The 26491-nt window shown below is 45.3% G+C and overlaps 2 protein-coding genes across 2 annotated transcripts in view; one reads left to right on the forward strand and one right to left on the reverse strand.

Annotated features, from left to right (window-relative positions):
• The window catches only part of LOC310781440 (leucine-rich repeat flightless-interacting protein 2-like), a 90068-nt gene extending 78335 nt beyond the window's left edge, over positions 1-11733 (reverse strand). Inside the window, exon 1 of the mRNA XM_083642069.1 lies at positions 11146-11733. Coding sequence (XP_083498195.1) covers positions 11146-11235 — 90 coding nt within the window. The 5' untranslated portion in view covers positions 11236-11733. The remainder of the gene's footprint in view (positions 1-11145) is intronic.
• Positions 11734-16133: 4400 nt separating this feature from the next.
• Positions 16134-26049, forward strand: LOC310781184 (ras-related protein Rab-17-like). The gene is made up of 5 exons (XM_083641737.1): positions 16134-16462; positions 20161-20312; positions 20957-21082; positions 21352-21445; positions 22946-26049. The coding sequence occupies exons 1-5, from the start codon at positions 16276-16278 to the stop codon at positions 23077-23079; spliced, it is 693 nt and encodes a 230-aa protein (XP_083497863.1). The 5' UTR covers positions 16134-16275; the 3' UTR covers positions 23080-26049.
• The last annotated feature ends 442 nt before the right edge of the window (positions 26050-26491 follow it).

Consider the following 26491-nt stretch of genomic DNA (forward strand, 5'->3'; position numbering starts at 1 on the left):
GTAGCAACTTGCTATACGCTGAAAATGGTAAGTTTTGACTACACGACACCGGTCACGTTCACTTTCATTTTGATGGCGTCAAGCGCAGCATGCGTGCGAGTGCTGTTACACACCTTTAAAGTTAAGTTAAGTTAAGTTATCCTTTATTTATCCGCATGGGGAAATTCATCCTCTGCATTTGACCCATCCTCTATACTAGGAACCTTCCTAGAACTATAGGAGCAGTGGGCAGCCGCAGTGCAGCGCCCGGGGACCAACTCCAGTTCTTTTGCCAGTGCCTTGGTCAGGGGCACTGACAGGAGTATTAACCCTAACATACATGTCTTTTGATGGTGGGAGGAAACCCACACGAACACGGGGAGAACATGCAAACTCCACACAGAAAGGACCTGGGACGGACCGGGGTTCGAACCTGGGACCTTCTTGCTGTGAGGCAACAGTGTTAAGCTTCTGGCATACTCTTCGCGCCCAGCCAAGCGCATAGGGCGCACGGCGATTATGACGACATCGCACGGGGCGTGTCGGGGGGCGAGGGCTGAGCGCAGCGCGGCGCGTCCATGGAGATTTTTCTATCAGCGCGTCGGTTCTGCTGCCTGTGCCTGAGATCTCCGTGGTAGGCTATCAGCGGATATCTGCTGTGATTGAGTCCTCACCGTCGTAAAGTCGCCTTCAAAGCATGCTGTTCGATTATAACGAACTAGTTGTGTGGCTTAGCCTTCCCAAATGTGGAGGGGTCGTTTTTTATAATTTAATACATAGAATTGGGAACGTTACATTCAATTTCATTCAGACTGCCTGGAGCCTGGAGCTGCGCACTGAGTATGTTCTGTTTTGGCCCGCGCAGAGTGCGCGCGCCCTCCTCTGAGCCCCGCCTCCAGCGCGTGCGCGAAGAGGATGCCAGAAGCTTTAACCACTGAGCCACCGTGCCGTCGACGGAGCCTGCAGACAGATTCAAGATGCAAGTGGAAAGTCTGTCTTGACAACAGCTGTTCACTGGGAGGTGTCAATCTGCTTCAGCCAACCTGATTCAACTCAATGGCCTTTGCAAATGCTGGACGATGCCTGAGTCATCATGCGTTGAAGTGTAGTGCATTGAGAGTTCATTTTGGTCAATAAAACAGACAAAACTGAATACAATGTCAATTAAATGTGTATATGTGCATAATGTTTGCTGTTTGTCGGCTGCCTCATGTGCTGTACTAGCCTGGTAAACCAGCCCGTCACGTGAACTCACATTTCATTTGGTTCTGCAAGACGGTCTGGCCCCAACTCTTCACCCAGTCCTTAGCAGGGGCGGGAGCATGGGCGGGCGTAGTTACCTTGACAGACAAACGCCTTCAGCCAATCAGCGTACCAAAAACAAGTGACGTCATCATCCCAGGGCGCTGTTTAGTTCAGAGCCAGCAGCAACATTAGCAAGCTAGCGAAGTAGCGTTATGGCTGAATCCGCTGTAAATTATTTTTGCCGTCTTTTCCGCCGAGAAACTCCGCAAGCGCCTACCCTTGCTCTTGTTTAATTGTTGTTATTGAGTCTATTTCTGCAATAACATCACTTATGGCTGTGGTTATGCTAACGTTCACGTTACTGCTAGTTACTTCGGAAGCCGCCATGTCTGCTACAGCGTCGGCCTGTATTCACGTCATCAACTACGCCAAGTCCGCCCCTGATTGGCCAACTTGCGCTGTCAATCACTGACACTGGCACTGAGCGCAGTCGCTGATTGGCTCTTCCGCTTTACACCCTCCCAGGCCTTGGGGCCAGACCGTCTCGCAGAACCAAATGAAATGTGAGTTCACGTGACGGGCTGGTTTACCAGGCTAGTGCTGTACAAGTGTGTCTTGCTTGCTTCTACATCCAAGATGAACCCTTGAGGGGTTCCAGGGGGTCTCCAGCAAAAAGGTTAATATATTTTAAGTAACGCAATGAATGTATGACTATTTTGGTGATGCGTTGAATACACTTTATGTAATAAGACATGTAAAAGCTAAACTCTTATCAGAAGAGGGACCCTGGGAGAAAATCTGAACAAATTGGGGTCTGTGGGCTAATTTGTGTCAGTTTAGGGGTCCTGACTCCTTGACATGAAGAATTTGAAGAACCACTGCCCCCTAGATCAGTGGTTCCTAGACTCATCTTTGAGTCTTAATCCGTTTCACTCCTGTAAGACTGAGAATATTACTATTTAAATCTTTTCATAACGTTAGGTGGTGCTGTTGGAAGCCTTGCATCAGAGAACCAATCATGAGTGCTGTGGGCGGGCCTGCTTTCTGGGGGCAGTGACGCTCATGCAGAACCGGTGTCTTGCAAAACATCGCCGCGTTTGCAGAGAAACATATTAATCACTTAGAAATAAACATAACCTGTTAATAGGACGTGTTTCATCCGGCCCCGGCGGCTAGAGGTCTTTCCCCCAGCGATAAGCCCGACTCCCGAAGCTAACGTTACAGAGCCTGCTGATGACCTCACAGCGCTTCACAGTAGCAAGCGGACCACTTCCGGGTAGGACAAATTATTGTAAAATAAACAACAGGTATAAACTCTCTTTGCAGCACATCAGTGTCTTGCTCTATATTGGAACTATGAAACATTGCATTGCCGCTACCAAATAAAATTCTAATAATAAATGTAGGCGTGTCTGCTGCCGGCCGTTCTCGCCGGGCTCTGAACCAGATTTGGAACAGTAAATTCCCAGACGTTTGGTGGTTAGGTGGCACTGTTGGCTCCGCTCACCAAACGTCTGGAAACCGAGACCAAGTGGTTCCCAACCACCAGGCCGCGGACCGGTACCGGGCCGCAACACATTTGGTACCGGGCCGCGAGCCCGGTCAAATATATATATATATATATATATATATTTTTTTTTTACTATATATATATATTTTTTACAAACTACAAACATAAATAAACGTCAACTTGAAACTATGTTTCAACTACCACACAGCCTATAATATGGCCTATGTTTATTTATTTTTTTAAAGAAGAAAAAAGAAAAAAAAATATTATTATTAAAATTGACAACCGGTCCGTGACTTTTTTTCCCATCTATCTACCGGTCCGCGGCACAAAAAGTTTGGGAACCCCTGCCCTAGATGACAGTGTGAGAGTGAAAGGGGAGTGGTGCGGTACCATCCAGGCCCACATTAATCCTCTGTAAACAACACTTACTTCTCCTCTACGCTCCACTGAACTAAGTTCTGACTGTCACCGTGACCACCTGGCAACTTCATCCCCAGCTTACACTGTCTCCTCAGACTCACACAGACACAACAGACGATCAACAGAACCCTGAAGAGCCGTTCTGTGGTGGTGGTGGTGGTGGTGGTGGATACTGCCAAGAGCAGGACTGAATGAGCCAATTGTGTTATTATTATTTATACCCAACTTCTAACTACAACAAATCCTCAACCAGAATAGTAAAACACACCAAAAAAAATATTTTGTTAAGATCAGCTGATCTCTGGTGCCCAGTGATAGTCATCTTCTATAGAGTACAACAGGTGGTGACCTCACCTGGCCCCAAAGATCAGCCTGTAGCAGGTGTCCATTTCAGGAATATTCTTTTTGCCATTTGATGTCAGGCTTCACACAGACAGGAGGTTGGTGTTAAATTACACTTTAAGCTCGACTATGGCAAAGAACTTTGTCTTTTTTCTTACCCACACAAACCAGCCTCAGATGTTTGTTTAAACTGTCTTCGTCAAGCTCACTTATTTCTCTGCATAAACGGGAAAATTTAACCTTAAAGTCGAACTGAACCCGTATCGTCACGTGCGTCGCAGTCCGTTTCAGACTGAAAACATAATTTGTCTGAGATGACAAATTGAGAGGCGGGTCATAGTATCATGTCGATGATTTGATTTGACAATTCTGTCGACTGGCTTTGGCATTGGTCAATCATGGTGTGTTCCACCCCCAAATCCAGTGGGATTCAGCGTGTTGTCGTGCTACGCGAGTGGGATCCGCGGAGTACCAGGCAGCCAGCTGCTTCGTGCGGAGGGAGCGGACAATCCGATGAATGGGTGCTGCCCGCCCGCCTGGAATCTCCGAGGGCAGACCCCTGAAAACCACGCTCTCAAACGCTCTCAAGCGCGCGCCTTTTACGCTATTTCTGTAAATACGATATCCCTGGAATGCGCGTTTTAACGAGCCAGTTACATTTCTTTGCATTCTTAGAGATTATAGTTTTTGTTTTGTGTTCATGTTTCTAACAATTGGCCAAGTTAGTAGTTAGTTTATGGGATAGGAATTCTGCCAGATGACAGGCACTAGGCGCCATTTTCTACTTCATTTGGAAGAGAAAATGATCCTGAAATGAAGATTTGAATAACAGCTGCATGTCGTGATATGATTGGTTGAAATGGGGTAGAAATTTGATAGTACTAGGTGACGTCAGCAAACTGTACATTACTGTTATCAATGAAATCTTGAAAAATTAACTTTTGATGTGAAAAAGTGTGAAAAACTAAAGAAATTAGACTTTTGTGATTTTGTTTGCATACATTATTAAATAGGTGCACTGCATACCCAGGTATTTGAACTAAAAGAAAAGAAAAGTCATTTATGAGTTCAGCTCGACTTTAAGTGAAACCCTCATCAGAAAAAGCAGACACAGCACAGAACACACCAAAACTTAGATTTGTGATTTAATACAATCTGAAGCTGCTGAGCTCCATTGATAATAAATGGCTGATGGTCAATATCTAAAGTTCTACATTGAAATTATTTTCTTTCATCTTAAGAATTTTCCCTATGGGGACAATAAAGTCAGTAGGTAGTATTGGAATGCTACTGTACAGTTACCTCTTCTTCCAAACCAGAATAATTGCTGCTGCCATGTTCATGTTTTCATCTTTTAAACATATCGCTCTAAACCCCTGGGGGGCAGTACAGGGGTTTAAGGATCTCTAGTTTCTGGACTGCCTAAGGCACAGGACTAAGTTCAACACAGAATCTTAGTGGTATTCCCTTTTTAAACAAAGAATAACTGATACTTATTTCATTTTGGAACAAAACTCCTAAATGACTATATTAGCAAGAGTGTTGTCGAGGTTAAATTTGAGCGCTCACCAACCGACTCCGCTGGAAAATACACAGACACATGGAACTGGGGGTGATCTTTCACACTGGGGCTGACTTGAGTGTTTAGCAGAAGCTTCCAGGAGGAGAGTGACTGTTTCCCTCAGGCCAGCTTCCAGGACTGTCATCATTATTGTCATGATTGATATGTGATCCCACACTGAGGGGGGAAAGTGGTGTCGTGTGGACATGGCTTGAGGCGAGCTACGCTAACTTCCACTGGTGACAGTCGACACCAAACACGTTTACAACAGTTCCCTATGGGGCAAAGAGACAAATAAATACAAAAAGGATAATGACTTTGTGGTGCTGTCGTAGCCTATGGCTCAGAGAGTCATGGGAATAACAAGGAGATTATTATATTATTATATTATAGATTATAACTGTGGTGCGGTACATAAAAAGGGCTTTCAGGTCATGTACTGTAAATGCACCCACTGACAGTCTCTCCAGCTCCAACTGCAGCTGTGAAAAACGCAGATCTTTTCATTTTTCCTGCCCAGTTCTTAAATATGTATCTATTGCACACTAGACAGACACACTTTTCCAATTCACCTCCATGAAGGCACCAGATGTGGATTCTAGGAGATTTGTGTCAAAACTGGAAAAACGTCTGTAGGCCGTGTGTCCATCCAGCGTCTTTTTCTGACCGTTAAACGCTGGAAGTACGCTGGGAAGCGCTGATCTCAGTGCACAACAATATACAAGGAAGCAGTCTGAAAGTAACGTTAGCTCAGTGCGGTAGCTAGCTTGATAGCTGACAGCTAACATTAGCTAACAACACACATACAGTGATTTAGCTCAACACTCACCAGAAATATTAAGTGTTTAGCCAATCTGCTCCCACAATTGAGCCTTTCTGTCTCTGTTGTGATAGCTTCTCCATTATGATTAGATGCCTGAAAAGGAGCACCTGACACCAGCGTCTTTCTGAAAAGTTAAAATATTTTCAGCTGGGGGAGCGCTGGGAGCGCTGGGAGCCGGCGCACAAAACAGTCGGAGCGCTGTGAAAATAGCCGCTGGGCGCAGCGCACTTTCTCTAGACGTCCGTATGCGCCCCGCACATAGACGTTCTCTCCTCATTGGAAACAACTGAAAAAAGGCGTTGGAGCTGATGAAAAGACGCTAGGTCGACACAGGCCCTAAAGAGCTTTAGATGAAAGAATCCATGGTACATTTTGTTACATGGCTGATTGATGTTGATATAAAATGCTAAAGATCAAGATAGCAAAGATACTGTATCTACTTTATTCACAGATACATGTCCACCACAAACATAACGTATGGGAGACTAAAAGAATACGTAAATGAGTCTGACAAGCTAAAGCTCCCTACAGCAAGATTGTGGTCTTGTTTTGAATGTGCAACGCCTGGGCTTTATAATTAACTGGTTGGTCAATAATGTGAAAACCAACAGAGGGAGTTGGCTCGCTCACCGGTGAATGATATCAACTAACAAGACCAGGGACAAATACTGGATCCAAGAAAGTGCTGCTCTATCTGAACAAAAACAACCTCTTCATTACGGACTGAGTTCTTGGCCGCATCAAAATAGCTTCACAGACTCATTGCTAAGAGGTTGGTCAGGATCAGGTCAGGATCATGTCAGGATCACGTCAGGATCAGGGGACAAATAAGACCATAAATCAAGCAGATGTTGGCCTATGATTTGAACATGACAGTGAGATGTCATTCACATGATGCTTCATGATGCAAAATGGTCAACAGGAACATGAAGGCACTAAACATATAGGCTTAACTTATCAACTCACACATCAATCCCCTCTCTGCAAGTGTTATTTACAGGAGCAGTGTTCTCCAGTGACATCATGATCCAGTTCCCTCTCTCTACCCTTATTCATCTTTTAATTCCTAGAAATGGATTCAGTTGTTAGATTTATAGGACGAGTCAGCGTGACATCACAACGAAAAAAGCACTTCCGGGGCACCAGTGCAGCACTTAACTAGTATGAAATAAAGCTGCTCTTGGGTTAGTGTATGTAACACAGTGTTACAGAGGTCAGAGAAGCTCTCTCCTCAGGTACAAATCTTATCTTCCATCTTAAGCCAGGAGTCTCAGAGCACGTCCAATAGGAGGGCCAAGCAAACAGGACCAGTGATATAAGTCCCTCCTCTCTGGCTGAAGGTGTGCTAATCAGTGCAATCAGCTGGTGTACTGTAGCAGTGTTTCCCCTAGAAGGTTTTTCAGGCCTGGAGGGATTTCGAAACGTACCCCGACCGCAACGGTGGGGGCCCTCGCTGGCGACGCTAAACTTTTAGCTAACCTGTTCGCATCAATGGCATCCCAAGTATCATCATACTATTATGGGATGCGATGCAAACAGTTGTATTATGGGATGTGCGTTTCCCAGGCAACGACACACGTTGACACGTTTTGGAACAGCGCTGCACGCTGGCACAATGCTCCTGAAAGCAAAATGCTTATTGTTTTGAATGATTTGGCACCTTCTATTACTGTCAATACGAGGGATCAGCCGAGCAGCATTTTGGTAAACAAACCGCAATGGAACCCTATGGAGCCCAAGTGGCACGAGGCTTGAGTGTCTGACTCTCGCCACAAGGCACAACTCATACTATTAACTGCCGTGGGGTTCCGTATTTCTGGGTGGCAAGTGACGTCACGCTGATTCGTCCTATACTGTCAACACCAGTATTGTTGTATTGTAATAATATGCCATAAAGGTTTATTGAAATTTTGGGGAGAGCAGAAAAAAAATATTTATTTTGCTATTCTTTTTCTGGCCTGGTGGGGGCGTCGCGTCGTTGGCCTGGCGGGCCAGCCAGGCCTGTAGAATGGTAGGGGAAACACTGTAGTAGTGTTAGAAATGCAGCCTCTCGAACCCTCCATGGCACACGGTTCGAAGGAATTGCTTTTGAAATGTTTTGACATTTAATCTGGGTCACAGCAGGTCCACAAATGACACCTGTGACACAGATTCATAAATGTTCCACAATCAATATGATTAATTAAAGTATTGTGTACTATTTAACTGCCATCATAGCCCTGCCAAACCTCTCACATTCCCATCTAATGAGGACAAGTGAAACCTCAAGAGCAGGAAGCCAATCATTGCGCTACAAATGGATGTTTATAACAGGATTCAAAATGTTTGACAGAAACAACGCCCAGGAGTACAGTATTACAAACTCTCCGGCGTCCAGTACCGACATTCTTTCCTAGCGTGGTCTTCTCCCATTTGGACCAAGCTTAGTCGGGGATACACTATTGACGGTTTCCATAAACACTGTAGTACTGTGGGAGTAAAGGATTGTGTAGCAGCAACATGATAATAATGAAGCGCCTAGCAGCTCCACACGCCAGCGTCTCCAAACGTTTAAATTCAATTTCTGTTCTTTATGGACTCACTTACTTGCCATAACTTTGCCAATTATCCATCAATTTACCATTTCAAATTTTTTCAAGTAGCAGGAAAGGCCCGTTTCGTGAGCCACATCCGTCACTTACACCCCTCCCCATCCCCCTTCCATTGGCCCAGTCTGGAAGCAGGGTGCAGTAACAACAGCTGATCTTTCAGGAGCGTCTATTTTTAAAACTCTGATGCAGAATGGGCCAGCTCATCAGGGCTGACATACCATCCTGTCAGGGGAGGACTGCCAGTGAGGGACTTTACCCCACCGACACTTAAAGGCACAGGGCTTTCTGTCCGCTCCACAGATGTGACAGCAAACCCAACAGAGGTTTCGTTGAAGGAGCTGGTGCCAACAAACTGCAGGGAACAACTTGCGTACAGAGATCGTGTATCTGTTGCTGCTGAACAATTATGCAACAACTCTTGTCCAACTTACATCTCTGCAAACTTCGGCCGGAGAACATTCCCCACCACCGCAAATAGACTACAACCAGCGGCGGCTACAGGAATGTGCAACCTCAGACCAACTAGTGCAGTGTCAATAGTCAAGCTAAGCAGTTAAAAGACGATAACATTTAAACTGCCTGCTCACAGGAAGTAACAGACGGCCATAGGGACGTGTTACTGTTGTGATATGCAAATGTGATGAAACATCCGGGTTGGGTTGCACAGAGCAAACTTCCTCCCAAACTGAAGGAAGGTGTTCGATGCTGTGGCACGATGCAGGCTGATGACGGCGACGTGCAGCTTCCTGTACGAAGCCGAGTTTTGCACAGAGAAGCTGAACGCCACAGAGAAGCTTGATAAGAGAGAGCACGAGCACGCCATGCAGAATACGTTTGTGGGGGAATAAAAATGATATCATGTTCACTGCTTAATATTTCACAGATACAGAAGATTTTTTTTTTACATCCTCAAAGATGGTTGATATTCAACAATATTCCATTGAGAGGTTTAAATCTCATGCAAGATGTCGCTCCATAAGCGTAGATGACAGTTTTTGCTCTTTTCCCCCCCATAAATGATCAGCATCTAATTTTTTAATATAACTCAAATATGGATTTCCAGCCTGTATAAGATCAGATAAGACAAGGGGTCTAAGTTAGTGTGAAGACAGTAGTCTCCTTTCAAAGTCCTTGGCACCAGGACCTAGACACGCTAGACTACTTCTTACTGCAAAACAGCCATTTAGCCGACACCAGGCTCATCATAATAGTGTTTAATTACAGGAGGTGGCCATTGTTTGGAAATCAAACATTGCACGACCCAACATAAAGAGATTAGGGTGGGTGCCGGTCTCCCATGAAAAGGTGTGAACCAGTCACAACACGACAGCACCTGTTAACATTACAGCCAACTGCCTGCAACTGCTGCCAAGTCTGTTGAGGGGCAAGCAAGGATCCCTGCAGGTTAGCACATGAAAGATGTATTTCTTAATACACTAAAGTGTTTAACAGAGCTGCAGGTCACATGTATAAGCAGTCAACAGTAGTGACAGATTTTCCTGCAACAATGGGGGATTATCATAATCAGGATCCCTTTTAATCAATAAATACAATGAGTTGTTGTGACAGCTTTGTGATACTGTCTGGTCGTGTTCTTGAAGATTATTAAATAGATGTGTGTAGTAGTAGGATTAGACAGATACATCTAGAGCTGCAACGATTAACGTCAGTTACTTCATCGATTAGACGATTGACAGAGAATTAATAATCACCAACTAATTTTTAAGAAGAAAACAATACAAAAATTGTCTCATTCCAGCTTCTTAAATGTGAATATTTCTGGTTTCTTTACTCTTCCTTGACAGTAAACTGATTATGTGGACTGTTGGTCAGGACAAAGAAAGACATTTTGAGGTTGTCTTCTTGGGTTTTGGGGGAAAAGTGATTGACATTTTTCACCATTTTAGAGCCCAAGCGACTAGTTGATTACTCGTGAAAATAATCGACAGATTCATCGATAATGAAAATAAGTTAGTTGCAGGCTTGCAGCCCTAGCTATATCAGTTTGTCAATGTATCAGTCTTTTATTATGACATTGGATAGTCATGTAGTCCAGTGCTATGAAGATTCCCCCCTGACTGCAACTAGAAGTACACTGTAAAACCTGCAATAACATTGACATTTTTAACGTTGCTTTTATTATTCATGCAATTGCTCAATAAAGTTTTTTGTGAATGGATTCTTAATTCAAAAAGGTAGTGCTCTGTATGTATCCCAGACTCCCCTAGCATGGAATAGGTGGATCACCCTGCTGCCTGCTCTATGGAATGTCATTAGTCTGGGTTCATTTACAATGGAGTTTTGGTGGCAAATGACCCTCTAACAGTCAGTTCATACTAAGCCTTTTCCACTCTGAATATGTGTACTATTAATACTAATATATATTTTAGTAGAGACTGAAGATGGGCTGATGGCAGCTTCTCAACATACCAGGATCAGCCTTCAAAAACTCATGATCTGTCCCTATATGTAGGTTTCGGGGCCACATGTTAGCCGGTAGGGGGCGTTATGATGAGCTCCACCAGAAAGGAGGAAGATGAGGATGAGGACTGAGGGAAGGGGAGACAGGGGAGACTCTTCTGGGCTTTTGTGTCAGTCAGTGTCAAACTGTCAATAGAGAACTAATGTTCCAGATAGAAATGACTCATTCTCGGTTCTGTTCTCCACTCACCTCTCTTGCTATGAGGTTCAGGGCATCATCCTCGGCCGTAGACCTCTCCTTATTGGGGTTTCTTTTCCGTCCTGCGCCCTGGGTCCCCATGGCTCCTCGCTGCCTGTCCAATCACCTTATTTCACACCGCTGCCCCGCTCCGACAGCGCAAGAATAATCCAACACGAGTAGCAGCAGCCACCAATTAGGCTTCTATTTGGGAAGCATGTGTCGCTAACAAAAAAAAGTCAAACTAACTTTACAGACCAAGAGAGAAGACTACCCGTTGTTGGGCCGAGCTCGCAGCATGGGTCATTATTGTCACATATCCGTTTGCAGACTTCTTCCTGTGTTGCTGTGTCGACGCACAACTCACAGCTTTGTCGCAATTATTAAACTACCGCAGTCTCACTAGCAGCAGCATCTGCACCACCATGTGCGTTTCCTGACAGTTTCGCAATTTACAAGTCGTCCGCTCTAAGTTTAGACTGACTCACTGTACTTTAAACTGTTGAACTTCCTCTCTACAAACTCTTAACAAATGAAATAAACTACAAGTAAAGTAACGTTACTTGTCCATTAAAACGTCCTGTAATGTTCTCATGTTGAGAGGGGCTGCCGCACCTCCACCTGCATCACAGGAACAGACTGGGGGACCTGTCAGACTGAAAAAGTTGAAAGTCTGCACATCATGTTGCCTTCAGGTACTTTATTAAATGTGGTATTTTCGTTTCGAGCGCACATGAATGGCCCATCAAAGTTGTAAACTTCACTAGTAGGGATGTCGCAATTTCCTATGACACCTTGCATTGTTGGATATATTTCTTTATATTTATATTTCTCTATTTCACTCTTTCTTTTATCTTTACGTAGGCCTATACGATGGATCAGCCGAGCAGCATTTTGGTAAACAAACTGCGTCACTGGGGGGAAACGACAATGGTACCCTATGGAGCCAGCCTTGAATGTCTCACTCTAGCCCCGGCTATGTTGTTTACATTTAAAAAACTGCGACAGTTCATACAACTTTAACACGGCATATAGCCTACATGATCGGACTCTTGAGCTACTTCTGTTCTCACTCAGAATGTCAAAATATAAGCCATGTGATGTAGCCTATCGTTTTTGAGATATGAACGTTTGTTTGGCACAACTCATACTAGTTAACTGCCGCATTTCCGGGGGATTTGCGGTGTTGTGACGTCACACCGATTCCTCATAGGCTAATTACACATTTTTGTGCATACGGTAGTTCTACAGCAAATGTTGGCGTAATGCTAGAAAAGGTCTAGGAAAGGTGATGGGAGAGGGGACAGTGAACCACAGCAGCTGCTGCCTTGAATTCTTTCTTTTTTCTTTTTTAACACATCATTGCAATGATGTGTGATATCAACCATATCATGATATGGTTGATGCACATGTCTTACTACATTATGTCCCTCCAGCGCAAAGTAGCTCTATGCCACTTGATTTATAAAACAACATGCAAAAATGTCATCCATTTTCGTCCATTTTGGTTCGTATTTACGACTCTCGAAGTCGGAACAAGTGGCTAGGTTACGCGGAGCACTTGAAGGCATCATCAGTCCCGGACGGAGACGCTCTATACACGTTCAGGGGTTCAATTTCCAACCAGCAACCACACCGCCTGGGCTATCGCACTCTCTCACACCCCTCTGCTATTTTTAATGATGACCATCCAGCTCTAAAACAGTCCTGTGCTTCTTAAAGGCGTATATGACTGCTGTGCTGCATGGGGTTCACATGCCTGTCTATCAAAACAATAAACCAGCATCACTGTACTGTTCCCATATAGTCCAGTAAAAATGTCACTTGACCTCACACTAATTGCAACAAAACCAAACTCAACTGATTTTGTATCCTCAATATGTCCTCAATGAAGGAAAAAAAGTGTTAAGGAAATGTATGAAGGGAAATTTTTGAAAATTACTACCAAAAACGTTTATTTATTTATTTTTTAACATTTTTTTTTATTTTTTATTTTATTTTTTTTATTTTCTCCTTGAAGCAAAAAACACATACAGGATATAAATGATGAGATTTATGGCACATTAAAAAAAAAAAAAAAAAGGCTTCCATAGGCTTCCATAGGCTACCATCATATTTAGGTCATTTTCAAAACTTTCCCTTCAAACGTTTCCTTAACACTTTTTTTCCTTCATTGAGGACATATTGAGGATACAAAATCAGTTGAGTTTGGTTTTGTTGCAATTAGTGTGAGGTTGACCCACATATTTGCGTAAAATGCCTGGACTAATAAGATAGGCTAGGCTATAATATTCTTCCATGGATTTAGAGTGTGTCTAATAGTTAATGGTGAGTGAATTCATCATCAATTCATACAGTGTCACTATATCATATAATTCCTGGGACCTATAGGCCTACTTTTTTTTATTAGCAATTCTAATTAGCATCATTCTAAAACTTATTTTGGGATTATTAGCTCCTTTTCACATATTTCTATATATAATATTTTAGGCTTATTTCCATATATGATGCTTAAAATAATCAGTGTATCACAAGGCCCTTTGGGGAAACTTTTGTCCAGCTGCACAACTTTGTGAAACACTGTAGAAGTGAGAGACCATTGTTGCAGAGGTGTAGGCTACTATTTATGTTGTAACCTTTTTGTGGAGACATGGAGAGGCAGGATGCCAATTAGGCTACTGATATAGAAGTAGGCCTATTGATGTACCAATATCTGATGCTGTGTGAATCTCCACTGCCTTCATGTAGGCCTAGTTACTGCTGCCCCAGTAAATCCATGGCTAATCCAATGTCGCCCTCTTGTGTTGAGACAGTGCCGTGGGAGCCTTGGGAGGAGATCATAAGGGGGGGGGGGGGGGGGGGGTAAGACAATTGGTTCAGTCAAATGTTCACAATAATCATAATGGAACATTGTTTCTCCTTTATTGTAAGTTTCATCCCTAAACTAAACTAAACAATTTTAGCCTATACAGTATGTTTGTTCCATTCCACATAATATTGATGCTTTTGCCCCCATTCTACAAGGCATATCTGACTACTGATATAGGCTACTGTAGCATTATGTAAACTACATAAACTGCCTGCAATTGTGTTATATATATTAGGCAGACATGAGAGCCTGCAGTGAAAACTATTCTACTGTAACTTAAAAGTAATTTGTTGGTTTTTGGTTTGAAGATTATTTTATCTTTTATTTCCTTCTTGGCCAGATGGTTTCAGGCCTATATGCTTAGGCTACATACTTATACAGGCTACATGCATCTGTCTTGGGATTTTTGTATGTATGTATGTATGTATGTATGTATGTATGTATGTGTATCTATATGTATGTATGTACTGTATGTATGTATGTATGTATGTATGTATGTATGTATGTATGTATGTATGTATGTGTATCTATATGTATGTATGTATGTATGTATGTATGTATGTATGTATGTATGTATGTATGTGTATCTATATGTATGTATGTACTGTATGTATGTATGTATGTATGTATGTATGTATGTATGTATGTATGTATGTATGTATGTATGTATATATGTATGTATGTATGTATGTATGTATGTATGTATGTATGTATGTGTATGTATGTGTATGTATGTATGTACAACAACAACCAAATACACAACGCAGAATAGTGGCTGTTACATGTATGTATGTATGTATGTTTGTTTGTATGTATGTATGTATGTAGTGTGTATGTATGTAAGCTATGTATGTAGTCTACAGGTACAGTATGCATTTGTGTGTGTAGTTTGGAATGCCACACATAAGAGTTGCTTTTTTGCACATCATCATCATCATCATCATATATAAAAGGGAGTAAGTGGGTTCTGTTTGTTTGTTTCAATTTTTGTCCCACATTGGATGATGTCATCAGCAATTGTGATGTTACTGATGATGTCACAATGCCTATGGCATGCGAAGTTGAACAATTGTGCGCTGAGTGATGTCACCGTCTGTTTCCCCTGCGATTTTTGTCCCACATTGGATGATGTCATTAGTGATGGTCACTCGAGGAATTGTGATGTCACTGATGATGTCACAATGTCTATGACATGCAAAGTTGAACAAATTATGCGCTGAGTGGTGTCACTCGAGCACTCCATGATGTGATCAGCGATGTCAACAGTGATGTGAAGTTGGGCCAATTGTGCGCTGTGCCTGCCAATAGAGCAGGCGAGGCCATGCAGCAGCCGAGCTGCGCGCGAGATTTCTAATACAGTACATTTCAAGCAACACATATTGGCACACACATGGTGTTGATGGGGCAGGGGAGGTAACATGTATCTTTGTATGTAGTCTACTACTGCATTTATGTAGCCCACAATACACCCATAAAAGGGATGTGTCATTGTGAGCATATCTGTCTATCTATCATTATCATGAACAACCCATCAGAAAATCTTCAGGAGACACTTTTGCAGTTGTCAGCAAAGGATGTGGTCTTCCTTGTGTTTATCTACAATATTTTACCATAGCCTCAGTTCAGACTTTTGCTTGTAAGTCATATAACAGCCAAATCAAAATAGCTTTGTTCACAGAAACAAATACAATTGTATGAATAGCAACATTTCCCACATTCTCCCTTTTCTTCCTGTTTGCTCCCCTATTGTCATCATTCTCAAGGAATAATGGACTCTACACTTTTAGACGGGCAGCAGCAGCATTATGGGTCTGATAAGAGAGGAGTTACAGTGCATCATGTGATTGCTGACTTGTAAACCGGCTTGAATTAACTACTGTATTTTTTATGACTTGAAAAGCACCTTGAACTGCCTCAGTTCATGAAATAACCAAAGCCTTTTAAGGTGTTATGGCTTGGGGGGGAGGTGTAAACAAGGAAGTGAAATTACATGTGTTGTACAAGTCAAGACTGGAGTTTGGCTGACTGTAACTTTTTACTTTCGTTTTCTGCCAAAGAATGGGAAGCGAGCACAGCGTTAGCTACCTTGTTAGCTGATCTTGAGCTTTTTACATCAGAAGGAAACATAATAACTCTTCTGAGCAGTTTGGAATACCTGCTAGTCCTTAAACGGAAGGGGGGGCGGGGGGGGTACTACAAGACAGGACTTTGTTGGACTTTTTCAGGCTGGTCCATGTGAGTTCTCTTGCTCTGTTGGGAGTGACCTACTTTTGATGCTCCACAGCGTGCCAGGAGGAGCTGCTCGGCTCCGCAGTGACAGTATGTCTGTGAGGAGACACAGACCATTCCAGACCCTGCGGGTGAAGATGGTGCTCCTGGGAAGTTCTGGGGTGGGGAAGTCCAGTCTGGCCGTGCGGTTTAGCAAGGACGAGTTCAGGAACACATCACCTACTGTGGGCTGTGAGTAGGCCTACACACAACAATACTGTGAGCTGTGGATGCTAATGGTGACATATAGATTCAAAGACATGTATGTTGGTTAATACTACTGTCAGTGCCCCAGACCAAGGCACTGGTAGGTCCCCAGCCGCTATACTGTGGCTGCCCACTGCTCCTAGGTAGGCAGGCAGGCAGGCAGGCAGGCAGGCATGGCTAGTATAGGTCAAATGCAGAGGATACATTTCCCCACAGGGAATACAAGAATACAAATACAAGTATGATTCAACTACTTTATCATGGAAATTAGCCTGTTATTAATGCTGGAAAGTGTGGACTTGTCATATGATGTTAATTATATCTTCATAGACGGGAGATCTCTTTGAATTTGAGTTCCATCCTTACATTGTTGTTCTTGGCCAGGTCTCCCTTGTAAAAGAGATCTTTGATCTCAATGGGACAAACCTGGTTAAATAAAGGCTAAATAAAAAAAATACAAATTGTTTGGTATTATAAAAAAAAACTTTAGATTTGCAATTTCCTGTGTATTTTTTCATGTCTATTTTCTGATATACTGCCTCTAGTCCAGTTTTCATAAAGATAATATTCTATGATCAGCCAAAAGACAAAGATGATCTTTGTGTGGACACACACACACACACACACACACACACACACACACACACACACACACACACACACACACACACACACACACACACACATTGGATTTTGTAAGTGGTTTTGTAAGTGGTTAGCACTGTTGCCTCACAGCAAGAAGGTCCTAGGTTCGAACCCTCGTCCGTCTGTCCTTTCTGTGTCTAATTCTTATGTTGTCCCCGTGTTTGTGTAGGTTTTCTGCTGGGTGCTCCAGTTTCCTCCCACTGTCAAAGGGTTAAGTTAAAAGTTCTCTATGTAACAAGCCCCTCCCCTCCTCCCAGGTGCCTACCTGACCCAGGTGGTGCCTCTGAGTGATGTCACTTTTCTAACAAGCCCCGCCTCTGAGTGATGTCACTTTTCTAACAAGCCCTTCCCCTCCTCCCAGGTGCCTACCTGACCCGGGTGGTGCATCTGAGTGATGTCACTTTTCTAACAAGCCCCTCCCCTCCTCCCAGGTGCCTACCTGACCCATGGATGTATTAAAATAACTGGATAGGGGACCTGCCACGCCCACCCATGCATTCGGACGGAGGTAGCTCATTGGCGCATGAAGCCATCATGGGGGCTTTTTCTTCCTGGTTTTACTTCCTGACTATGCAGCCCAAGGCGAAGTGTGCATGTGTGCCATGACGTGTTCCATGACGTCTCCCACCCCTCCCACCCATGGATTGTATTACAAGAAGAAAATACCCCCGTATACGGCTCTTAGTGGCTTCTGAAGAAAAAAATGCCCCATAAAAAATTAGTTGATAATTAAAAGAGTTGTTTTATACTTTGAGTGACACCCGGAAAAAATTCCCCTGGGTTTAACAGCTGCCGGAGTCCCCATGCAAGTGGATGGGAATTTTCCTTTCTGGGCTGCATGGCGTCACGTGACTTGCAATACAGAGCTTCGCCAGCATGTTCAAATGGCTTCAAAGCCCAGCGCTATTCCTGGGGGCTTGACCTGACCCGGGTGGTGCATCTGAGTGATGTCACTTTTCTAACAAGCCCCTCCCCTCCTCCCAGGTGCCTACCTGACCCGGGTGGTGCCTCTGAGTGATGTCACTTTTCTAACAAGCCCCTCCCCTCCTCCCAGGTGCCTACCTGACCCGGGTGGTGCCTCTGAGTGATGTCACTTTTCTAACAAGCCCCTCCCCTCCTCCCAGGTGCCTACCTGACCCGGGTGGTGCCTCTGAGTGATGTCACTTTTCTAACAAGCCCCTCCCCTCCTCCCAGGTGCCTACCTGACCCGGGTGGTGCCTCTGAGTGATGTCACTTTTCTAACAAGCCCCTCCCCTCCTCCCAGGTGCCTACCTGACCCGGGTGGTGCCTCTGAGTGATGTCACTTTTCTAACAAGCCCCTCCCCTCCTCCCAGGTGCCTACCTGACCCGGGTGGTTCCTCTGAGTGATGTCACTTTTCTAACAAGCCCCTCCCCTCCTCCCAGGTGCCTACCTGACCCGGGTAGTGCCTCTGAGTGATGTCACTTTTCTAACAAGCCCCTCCCCTCCTCCCAGGTGCCTACCTGACCCGGGTGGTGCCTCTGAGTGATGTCACTTTTCTAACAAGCCCCTCCCCTCCTCCCAGGTGCCTACCTGACCCGGGTGGTGCCTCTGAGTGATGTCACTTTTCTAACAAGCCCCTCCCCTCCTCCCAGGTGCCTACCTGACCCGGGTGGTGCATCTGAGTGATGTCACTTTTCTAACAAGCCCCTCCCCTCCTCCCAGGTGCCTACCTAACCGGGGTGGTGCCTCTGAATGATGTCACTTTTCTAACAAGCCCCTCCCCTCCTCCCAGGTGTCTACCTGACCCGGGTGGTGCCTCTGAGTGATGTCACTTTTCTAACAAGCCCCTCCCCTCCTCCCAGGTGCCTGCCTACCTGACCCGGGTGGTGCCTCTGAGTGATGTCACTTTTCTAACAAGCCCCTCCCCTCCTCCCAGGTGCCTACCTGACCCGGGTGGTTCCTCTGAGTGATGTCACTTTTCTAACAAGCCCCTCCCCTCCTCCCAGGTGCCTACCTGACCCGGGTAGTGCCTCTGAGTGATGTCACTTTTCTAACAAGCCCCTCCCCTCCTCCCAGGTGCCTACCTGACCCGGGTGGTGCCTCTGAGTGATGTCACTTTTCTAACAAGCCCCTCCCCTCCTCCCAGGTGCCTACCTGACCCGGGTGGTGCCTCTGAGTGATGTCACTTTTCTAACAAGCCCCTCCCCTCCTCCCAGGTGCCTACCTGACCCGGGTGGTGCATCTGAGTGATGTCACTTTTCTAACAAGCCCCTCCCCTCCTCCCAGGTGCCTACCTAACCGGGGTGGTGCCTCTGAATGATGTCACTTTTCTAACAAGCCCCTCCCCTCCTCCCAGGTGTCTACCTGACCCGGGTGGTGCCTCTGAGTGATGTCACTTTTCTAACAAGCCCCTCCCCTCCTCCCAGGTGCCTGCCTACCTGACCCGGGTGGTGCCTCTGAGTGATGTCACTTTTCTAACAAGCCCCTCCCCTTCTCCCAGGTGCCTGCCTACCTGACCCGGGTGGTGCCTCTGAGTGATGTCACTTTTCTAACAAGCCCCTCCCCTCCTCCCAGGTGCCTGCCTACCTGACCCGGGTGGTGCCTCTGAGTGATGTCACTTTTCTAACAAGCCCCTCCCCTCCTCCCAGGTGCCTGCCTACCTGACCCGGGTGGTGCCTCTGAGTGATGTCACTTTTCTAACAAGCCCCTCCCCTCCTCCCAGGTGCCTACCTGACCCGGGTGGTGCATCTGAGTGATGTCACTTTTCTAACAAGCCCCTCCCCTCCTCCCAGGTGCCTACCTGACCCGGGTGGTGCATCTGAGTGATGTCACTTTTCTAACAAGCCCCTCCCCTCCTCCCAGGTGCCTACCTGACCCGGGTGGTGCCTCTGAATGATGTCACTTTTCTAACAAGCCCCTCCCCTCCTCCCAGGTGCCTACCTGACCCGGGTGGTGCCTCTGAGTGATGTCACTTTGCTAACAAGCTCCTCCCTTCCTCCCAGGTGCCTGCCTACCTGACCCGGGTGGTGCCTCTGAGTGATGTCACTTTTCTAACAAGCCCCTCCCCTCCTCCCAGGTGCCTACCTGACCCGGGTGGTGCATCTGAGTGACGTCACATTTCGCTTTGAGATTTGGGACACGGCGGGAGAGGAGAAGTACCACAGTGTCACCCCACTGTACTACAGAGGAGCCCACGCTGCACTGCTGGTCTACGACATCAGCAATCGGGTACGAGCAGTGCAAACACACACACACACACACACACACACACACACACACACACACACACACACACACATTGTTTCCCCTAAAAGCGCTATATAAATGCAGGCCATTTACCAAAAAGAACTTTGTCATTGATTATTATGACACTTGACCCTGCTTAGTGCAAACAGCCACCAATCTTGGCCTCTTAGCAAAAACTAAAACATGTCCAAAGTTGTGATTGTTGTTTGTTTACAACCAGCAGCAACTGTTACGTTTCTTAAGCCGTAATTGCATCAAGTGAAAGGGCTACGTCATGTGTTGAACTTGTCTCTGTTTGTTTGCACCTATTAGCCTAATTGGCTATAGGTGAGGGACACTAATTTGGCCACTGAGGGTGGATCTGTCCATCATCTCTCATCATTAAGAGGTAGACATGATGCAACTACGGCGGAGACACACTGACTACAGCCATTACACCTGCTAATGAGATGTCTGTTGAGTTCACTGTCGAAGCAAATCCAGTCTCATAGGTATTAATTAAGTCACGCTGGGTGTGTGTGTGCGTGCGTGCGTGCGTGTGTGTGTGTGTGTGTGTGTGTGTTCATCCAAAGCATAGCTCAGCTGATGTGTATTTTGTATGTATCTGTGTGTCTTGCTGTCAAAAGGCGTCGTTCATCAGGGTCCAGGTGTGGCTCAAAGAGCTTGAGAAACAGTGTACGCCAGGATCTACTGTCATAGCACTGGTAGGCAACAAGGGAGATCTGGCTCAGGATCGACAAGTATCAGTGCAGGTACACACACACACACACACACACACACACACACACACACACACACACACACACACACACACACACACACACACACACACACACACACACACACAGAGAGAGACACACACACACAGAGAGACACACACAAACACATGCATACAGAAACAAACATAAACGTCCTAATCGAACCCCGGCCTATACAGTGCATATAAACGCCAAAATCATTCGACAGAATGTGTGAATCAACTGTTATCATCACGGCTCAGATTCTCAATGTCTCCACACAGGAGGGACATGGTCTGGCTATTGACAAGGGCTTGTTCTTCATGGAGACATCAGCGCTGTCTGGGCATCAAGTCACTGAGCTGCTCATGGCTATAGGTACGTTTTGAACAAGCTGCAATACAAAAGTCGGCCTTCTACCACTAGAGAGCAGCAGATACAATCTAAGAAAACAAATGCAGGGAGGGCTGGTAGTTATCTCAGAGTCGGAGTGCTGATCTAGGATCAGATCAGTTGATCCTTCAAGATCATACTGAATGTGAAGTGGTCAGCAGTTTCTACAAGTAGGCTACTTTAAGAGGTTTTGCAACCGAGGCTCTGATGTTCACCTTCATAATAAATCTACACTGACTAAAAACCTAAAGGCAGCATACAACAATTTTTGAGATTTTACTAAGATTTTACTTACTTAGTTCATAGAGGAAAATCAATCAATTGAGAGACATTCTGGACAAAGGAGCAACTGGGATGTAACAAATCGGTGCATAGTTTGAGAGAAATAAGCTTTTTGTATTAAGAAAAAGTAACTCATTACACATTGGACAAAAAAAAGTAGCTATTGCATTTATATTCTTGATCAGTCTGAAATGAGTAACTGGAGTGGGAGAGCTGTAGCGCGTATATGTATTTATGCATGTCCGGAGTTAGGCGCACTATTACTCCGATTGCCTCTGAACTTTGCCAAAACACTTTTGAGTGGTCTGGCATGAATCTGGCATGTAAAAAACGAAACTGCGCCCATATGGAGCACTATGGCAATGACTTAGATTTTAAATGGCCATAACTCGCACACCATCGCCTCCAAACTTGTGGAGTGTGCTTACCTGACGGAGTGCGTGAAACACAGTCATAGCCACCTACTGGCAACACAAAAAGTGGTTTATCTCAAGAACCGTTTGACCTCAAACTTCGGGAGTGCGCTGCCGGGAACCTGACAGAGTGCGGTACCCAATTTCCGACATGTGCATAGTGATAGCGAACCGATCGAGAACCATTCATCTGATCAACTTCAAACTCGGGGCTGGCAGGAACCCCATGGAGTGCGGTGCCAAATTTCGGACACGCTCTTAGTTATAGCACCACCTACTGGCAACACAAAAAGCAGTTTATCTCGAGAACCATTCATGCGATCGACTTCATCTTTGGGGAGTGCGCTGCCGTGAACCCGACGTAGTGCGGTGCCGAATTTCGGACATGCGCATAGTCACAGCGCCATCTACTGGCAACACAAAAAGAGGTTCATCTGATCGACTTCAAACTTGGGGAGTGCGCTGCTGGGGACCCAACAGAGTGCAGTGCCAGATTCCATGCAATTCGACCAATCAGAACATGGCTTTCACGTATCTCGAGAACCGTTCGTCCGATCGAGTTCAAACTTGGGGGGTGCGCTGCTGTGGACCCGACAAAGTGCAGTGTCGAATTTCGGCATGAGTTTGGTCACACCGAAAAAAGTGCACGGCGCATCGTCTCCAGAGCCTCCAACCTCGTTTATTTTATTGCTTGTTCCGCTGCCCTCCAAAATGTCTGCATGCTCTCCTGTGTGATATATCATCACTGTGTGTCTATCTATGGTCTCCATGTAACGGTGTTGTGCTCCAGCCCACAGAGTGAAGCAGAGTATTGCAGGGCAGCAGGAGGGCCTGACAGAGTGGCAGGAGGCACCCCTGGTGGATCTGCAGCGCACTGACACTTTCAACCCCTTTGCTTCCTGCTGCCCCAAAGTGGGGCCCTAACCGCCCTGTCTCTGTCAACAGAGGGCCCTAACCGCCCTGTCTCTGTCAACAGAGGGCCCTAACCGCCCTGTCTCTGTCAACATGAGGGCCCTAACCTCCCTGTCTCTGTCAACAGAGAGGGCCCTAACCGCCCTGTCTCTGTCAACATGAGGGCCCTAACCTCCCTGTCTCTGTCAACAGAGAGGGCCCTAACCTCCCTGTCTCTGTCAACAGAGGGCCCTAACCTCCCTGTCTCTGTCAACAGAGGGCCCTAACCGCCCTGTCTCTGTCAACAGAGGGCCCTAACCTCCCTGTCTCTGTCAACAGAGGGCCCTAACCTCCCTGTCTCTGTCAACAGAGGGCCCTAACCGCCCTGTCTCTGTCAACATGAGGGCCCTAACCTCCCTGTCTCTGTCAACAGAGAGGGCCCTAACCTCCCTGTCTCTGTCAACAGAGGGCCCTAACCTCCCTGTCTCTGTCAACAGAGGGCCCTAACCGCCCTGTCTCTGTCAACAGAGGGCCCTAACCTCCCTGTCTAACCTCCCTGCCTCTGTCAACAGAGGGCCCTAACCTCCCTGTCTAACCTCCCTGCCTCTGTCAACAGAGGGCCCTAACCTCCCTGTCTAACCTCCCTGCCTCTGTCAACAGAGGGCCCTAACCTCCCTGTCTAACCTCCCTGTCTCTGTCAACAGAGGACATTCAAGTGATGTAATGATCCCTCTCATGTTGGAGGATCCACAGCTCTTGGGCAACAGTGACTTTGTGAACAGCTGTTTGTGTTTGTAAACGTAAACTTGGCCGTCTCAATGGAATTCAATAGGCATGGTTAATTTCTGTGCTGCTTTTCACTGGAAACTGATCACCGCTGACTATTTTGTGGTTTGGGCTGATAGGACGGCTGCCTTTTTACTCAAAAAACTTTTCACAGCTGAGTGACAAAACAAATCCTGTGAAGTCCTTTCATCCATCCATCTATCTCCTCCACATCCCTAAAGTCGAGAGCCTCTCCTGGAACAAATATCAACGGCTCCACTTGTTGCCTATCCAGTGTGGGATTGATTTTCCTCGGTGGTTTAGTAGGCTAGGCTGTAACCCTCCAGGGGTCGTTGTCCATGCCAGATGTTGAACTGATAATAATTACCTCCAGCCTTGTCTCCTGTCTTGCTGCCATTAGCCTGTGATTAAACCCAGCAGAGCCTCACCCCAAGCATCGATGAGTGTGGCTGTTCAAATTCCTTCACTTGCACAACAGAGATCCTGTCAAAGATGGCAAAAATGTGACAGAATAACGTGACAATCTAAATGTTGGACCTTTCTCAGAAGCAGAGCTGCTCTGGAGATCACATTGGTTGAGAGCACAAGTTAGCAAGTTACTGCAGAGCAAATTAACTGACATGAATCAGAAGTACGTGTGTAGACATTTAATTGTGTCCAGTTTGTGTTTACCATCATTACGTAGAGAAAGTTGTAAAAGGTTTGCACACTGCAAGGGCTCCAGTTAAGGTTTTTTATTGCAACACCAGTGGGTAACGTTTCGGGCAGCACCCTGCCCTTCTTCAGACACCATCATTACGTAGTCATAGATTATTATATTGAATTGCAGGTAATGATTCATGTGATCTAATTTTTCTAAGGTACCCCCACCAATTTGTGTCCCCACGACTTCCCAAATCAAACTGACCTTTGTTATCTAGGTGAGCTAGTTAGCTAGGTGATCTAGTTAGCTAGCCTGTTGGCCTTCCAACATTATGAATGTCATGATCATGAATGAATAACAAATAGACCAGTGCAATTTAGCCAGTTATAGCTATCGTGTGCTCTGAATAATGTCATAATTGACCATAACCTAACTGCCAATAATGTAAGAAAATCAAATGTGATAACTAAAGCCCACAATGTAATACAAAAAATCCAATAACGTTATAAAATCTTGAATCAACTTAATAGCTTCTTTTTGTGCCTTTTTTCTATAGCTTACTTTTTCTTCCTATACATTATTGCTGGTTTATTGCGCTCAATTCCTAGGCTCGCCCGCTGTGCGGCCTCGCCTGCCCTGCACCTCACCGAGCAGGCCCTGCAGCTCACATAATGTAGCTCGCATGCTGCGCGGCCTCGCCCTGGCTGCTGCTTGATGGCATACTTCAGGGATGCTGAATCACCTGTCCTGGAGCTGGCAACATACAGCTGTCCATGGCTGAAGACGGGGGGTCTGAGGCCAGACTCCCACTTCTTTCAGTGTCTGCCCCTGGGACTTGATTTTGCTCTTATGACATCACTGATGACATCATGTCACAACTGATTTTATGCCATCACTGATGACATCACAACCTCTTATGACATCATCACTGATGATGTCACAATGCCTCTGACATCACTGATGTCACAATTTATGTCATCACTGATGACATCATCACTGGGACTGTGTGTGTGTGTGCGCACACACGCGCACATCTGTCTCTTGTGTGTGTGTGATGTCACAATACCTCTGACATCACTGATGACATCATCAGTGGGACAGACGGAGCCCTTACTCAATTTTATATACACACAAGCTTTATTTCAAATACCTCCTTGACAATCTTCAGAACATCTTTTTTGCTGCAGCCACACTTCTCCATCATGTAACCTATAGAACATAACAGCCACCTGTAAGTCACGTGGGAATTTACAAACAGGCCACCCTCATGAGACAAGATTTAAAAAGCTTATTCTTACCAGCAACAGCCTCCAGGTTCCTGGTGGTGCTGCTGCCTGGCATTACTTTCACTCTGCGAATAAGTTGAACAACAAGAGAAGCTGAACTCCACTCACACACAGAGTCAACCACAACCGCCCTACATTACAGGCCTGAAAACATTTTTGCTAAATAATGTAATAAACAGTCAAGTTGAAACTGTCTAAAATGTTGTTTAATTTACTTTGTTGTTCTATAGACCTTTTGGTGCTTTGGGATTGGCTCCCTTTGTGACACATGTATGCTTAACCCATTGATACCTGATGCAGCATTTGTGTGTGTATCCCTTTAAGACGGCGAACAGCGTTAACGCGGTTCGCGGTCTACACACACAAATGAGGGATATACACACAAATGCTGCATCAGGTATCAATTGGTTAATGCTTTGTGCTGCTTTTCATAATTTACAGTAAACTTTGTGATCATTTGAGGGACTGTTACTCTGCTCGGGGGATTCTTTGTGATTCTTGTCAAATGCTTTGTGGCACTTTGTGGAGGAATGGTCAGTCAAATAATAATTAGGAATATATTGGCAAAATTCTATAGTTACAAGTTTCAGATGTTATTATTTTATTGGTTTTGTAGTATGTTGTGGGCTTTATTACATCTGATTGTATTACATTAGGCAATTATTACTGTAAGGTCAATTATTATCGTTTTGAGTTTTACAAGCCCACTGAGGTTTAACTCAACCAATCA

This window comes from Poromitra crassiceps (assembly GCF_964638095.1).
Source record: "Poromitra crassiceps genome assembly, chromosome: 8".
Taxonomy (NCBI): domain Eukaryota; kingdom Metazoa; phylum Chordata; class Actinopteri; order Beryciformes; family Melamphaidae; genus Poromitra; species Poromitra crassiceps.